We start from the raw sequence: 3,601 nt of genomic DNA on the forward strand, positions 1-3,601 counted from the left end.
TACGCGCTTCCTCCTGGGTGTCGGGCGTGGGGCCGTGCCCTCCACTATTGGCCGAAGCGGCGGCCCGCGATTGGCTGAGACCCCGGCCTCCGCCCCTCGACCTCAGCGGGGCGGGGCGCGGGTGCGGGCGGCGCGGCGCGGCGCGTGCTGCCCCCGGGGGTCTCGCGCGCCTTTGGGACATCTGTGCAGCCTCAGCGACCACGCCCTCCTTTCCACCGCGCGCGCTGCGCGTGCGGATGACTGGCAACTCCCGGGACTACCGGGCTGCTCGCGGGGGTAGGGGTACCAACCAGACTGTAGCAGACATGTAGACTGCTCTTGGGTAGCGGGGGTCGCATCAGAGACCTGTTGACAGTGCCAGGAGGTGAGGGGGTGCAAAGGGGGCCTGCGTACTGCGTCTTGAGGGGCGCACAGAGCGCCTGCTGTGAGCGGGGTCCCACTGGGCAACTGCGGACTGCACCTGGGGGGTGGGCGCACCGGGGACCTGCGGATTATGCCCTGGGGATGGGGTGGGGGGCGCGCTCCCGGTTTAGCCTTTGCAGCTTGTGAGTGTAAGGGGGAGGGCGAAGCGTGGCGGGAGGGCGAGGCAGGAGGAGGGCGTGAGAAAGGAGGCGGCGGCGGCGCGGAGGAGGGTTATCTATACATTTAAAAACCAGCCGCCTGCGCCACGTCGGGAAGACCTGGGGAGCGCCCGACTGCACGCGCGGGACACGAGCGCCCCACGCTCCACAGCGCGCACGGGCCGTCATCTCTCGGCCTCTGGCGCCTCACTGCCGCGGACCCCAGAAGACTTGGGACGCGTACCCTGGAAAGTCGCTCAGCGGCAGAGCGCCACAGGCCCCCTTGGGGTGTGGCCGTCGTCCCACCGCCCCTGTTCCTCTGCCTGCACCTTCCTGCGGCGTACGGGGGCTCGGAGGAGGCTCCGGGCGAGTGGATGCGGGTGCGATGGACAGCGGCGCGCTGCCGGGGTCCGCGCCTTCCGCACCTGGCGTCTCGGGCGGCTGCGCCTCTCGGCGGCGACCCGCGTCCCCAGAGCTATTGCGCTGTAGCCGGCGGCGGCGGCAGTGCGCCGAGCAGACCGGAGTTGGTGCAGCGGCCGTGGCGCGGCGCAACGAGCGCGAGCGCAACCGTGTGAAGTTGGTGAACTTGGGGTTCCAGGCGCTGCGGCAGCACGTGCCGCACGGCGGCGCCAGCAAGAAGCTGAGCAAGGTAGAGACGCTGCGCTCGGCGGTGGAGTATATCGGAGCGCTGCAGCGCCTGCTGGCCGAGCACGACACAGTGCGCGCCGCGCTGGCTGGGGGGCTGCTGGCCCCAGCCGCACGGCCCCCAGTGTCCCGCGAGCCTCCCGGGACCCCCGCGGACACTGCCTCGCCTTCCTGTGCTTCTTCGTCCCCGGGCCGCGGTGGTAGCTCGGAGCCTGGTTCCCCGCGTTCCGCCTACTCGTCCGAGGACAGCGGCTGCGAGGCCGCGCTGAGCCCCGCGGAGCGCGAGCTACTCGACTTCTCTAGCTGGTTAGGGGGCTACTGAGAGCCCCGCCCCGCGAGGTAACCACCGGGCGGCAGGGAAGAGGGGGTTCGGAGGCTGGAGCGGCGCGGCGCGGTGGGGTAGACGAGCGCCAGGCCCGGGAATAGCTTCAATTTCGCTCACTCTTCATTTTCCCCCAACTTTTTCAAGCCTGTGCAAGACCAGCGTTTGTTTGTCCGGGATTGCAAAACTTCCTTTCGCTGCTCCGCTGCTGAGTGGGGAGGAGGAGACCGGGTGTTGGGGCGCGCGGGGAGGGCAGCAGCTTCGGGCGGGTGAGGCCCCGGAGTGCAAGCGGATCCTGGGGCAGATTAGGGTGCTAGCAGGCGGGGTAACTTTGCATTGCAAATCGCGTGCCCGGGCTGGGTGGCAGAAATGAGTCGTCGGTGCGGAGCCCTGACTCATTGCGGCTGGAGCGCTGCCCCGCCCCCCGCCCTGGCACGGGCCGCAGCCGAGGCACCCAGGGACCCGAGCTCCAAAACCAACCGAACAAACGAAGCTGCCGCCTTCGCTGGTGGGAGGTGGAGGCAGGGCTGGACCCCGCACTAACGCGCGCTCCTGCCCCCCCCCCCGCCCTGCCTTTCAGCACCTTAGCTTTGGATGCCAAGGGGCGAACTCGCTCACCACCTGGGAGTCAGCACGGTGGACTATGGCCGCCTGCGTCTCCGTCCCTGCAGCCTGGCGGGCCAAGCCACCCACCGACGCGCCCCGGACGTCCAGCCTGACCACATGCCAGTTTGAAACGGGTCCTGGCAGACCTCGCCTGGGTGGCAGCTTCCTTCTCCGCTGGGCCGCCAGGATCTCCACTGGGATGGAGCCAGGGCACCAACACTCAAGAGGTTTCCCTGAAGGAAGACTTTTTTTTGTTGTTTTTTTTTACGACACAGATCATCTACTTTTTATATGTTAACAGAGCAGCCCAGGGACACTGGCGACATGGAAACTTATTTTTATACAAAGACTTCTTACCTCGGAACACAATAAAGATTGTTTACCCCTCCCACACACACACACACACCTCACCCCCACAACCTGGAATTTTCCAACTTAGGCAAAAAATCTGGACACTGCAGCCCTGGAGGATACAAGGTCCCTGGAGGGAGTCCCCATGTGGCACTGGGTTGAGGCAGGGCAGCTCTCCGGCTGCGGAGGGACCTGTGTTGGAAACCCTGTTTGGGGAAGGTGGACTTTGTAAATAAACCAGTGGTATGTATCAGTGGTGTTGGGGATGCTGTCTCCAAACCCTCAGCCCCCCCCCCCATTTCCCGGGTGAGGGTTAGCTGGGCGTGGCTGGGAGGGTAATGGCCCAAACTCCGGCCCCTGCAGGTCTGGCACCTCTGGTCACTTCTCCCCAGAACCATGCCCTCTCCTCTGTAGGGTAGAAGAGGTATGAGGTCTGGGAGGCCAGCTTGTGCCGAAGACGCCAGGCACCTTGGGAGGCTTGAGGGCCACCTGCGGGTGTCAGCAGACTGGTGGTGGTCCAGGCAGGGCTACTCCATAGCTGGGGAGCCGAGGTCTGGAGGCTGCTGACCGACTCGGGGGTCTCTAGGGAAAGGCCAGGTGGAAGATAGCCCAGGGAGGTCTGACCTGACAGCCCAGCCTGGGTCAGGGTCCAGGCCGCCCGGGTTCAGCTCTCTCTCCACTTCCTACTGGGTGACCCTGGACCAGCTGCTCAACCTGCAGGTGGGGGTGACAGCGGAGCCACCCTGTGAGGCTGTAGGGAGACTGAGGGAGATGCGTGTGGCACCCCGTTTCAGGCTCCCGGCCACAGCGCCTCTGGCCCCAGCCCGCGGGTGTGGTACAGTCTGCAGGAGCCTTGATGGCACAGCAAGGCCCTGGCCACATCCTTTATGGGCACCATGAGAGCCACCCTGGACCAGGACAAGACAGCCCCCCACAGACACTGGACCCTGACACCCCCCCCCCCCCCAGCTCAGAGGGCCCGCACAGAGATGACTCAGCTCTACCTTTGACCTGGGCCTCGGTAGCTTTGAAGTCTAGGCTGTGCTCAAAGCTCTCTTTTATTGCTGGGGTGGGGGCAGGGCTGATGGGGATCCCCCAGGTTGTTTTAAGATACTGA

At 65.8% G+C, this 3,601-nt stretch overlaps 1 protein-coding gene across 1 annotated transcript; it reads left to right on the forward strand.

Annotated features, from left to right (window-relative positions):
- ASCL2 (achaete-scute family bHLH transcription factor 2) lies at positions 1-2,734 on the forward strand. Its single transcript, XM_066252347.1, has 2 exons — positions 1-1,544; positions 2,108-2,734. Exon 1 carries the CDS (start codon positions 946-948, stop codon positions 1,525-1,527), a length of 582 nt encoding a protein of 193 aa, XP_066108444.1. The 5' UTR covers positions 1-945; the 3' UTR covers positions 1,528-1,544; positions 2,108-2,734.
- Positions 2,735-3,601: the final 867 nt, after the last annotated feature.

The sequence above is a fragment of the Saccopteryx bilineata genome, chromosome 1, assembly GCF_036850765.1.
Source record: "Saccopteryx bilineata isolate mSacBil1 chromosome 1, mSacBil1_pri_phased_curated, whole genome shotgun sequence".
NCBI classification, from domain to species: domain Eukaryota; kingdom Metazoa; phylum Chordata; class Mammalia; order Chiroptera; family Emballonuridae; genus Saccopteryx; species Saccopteryx bilineata.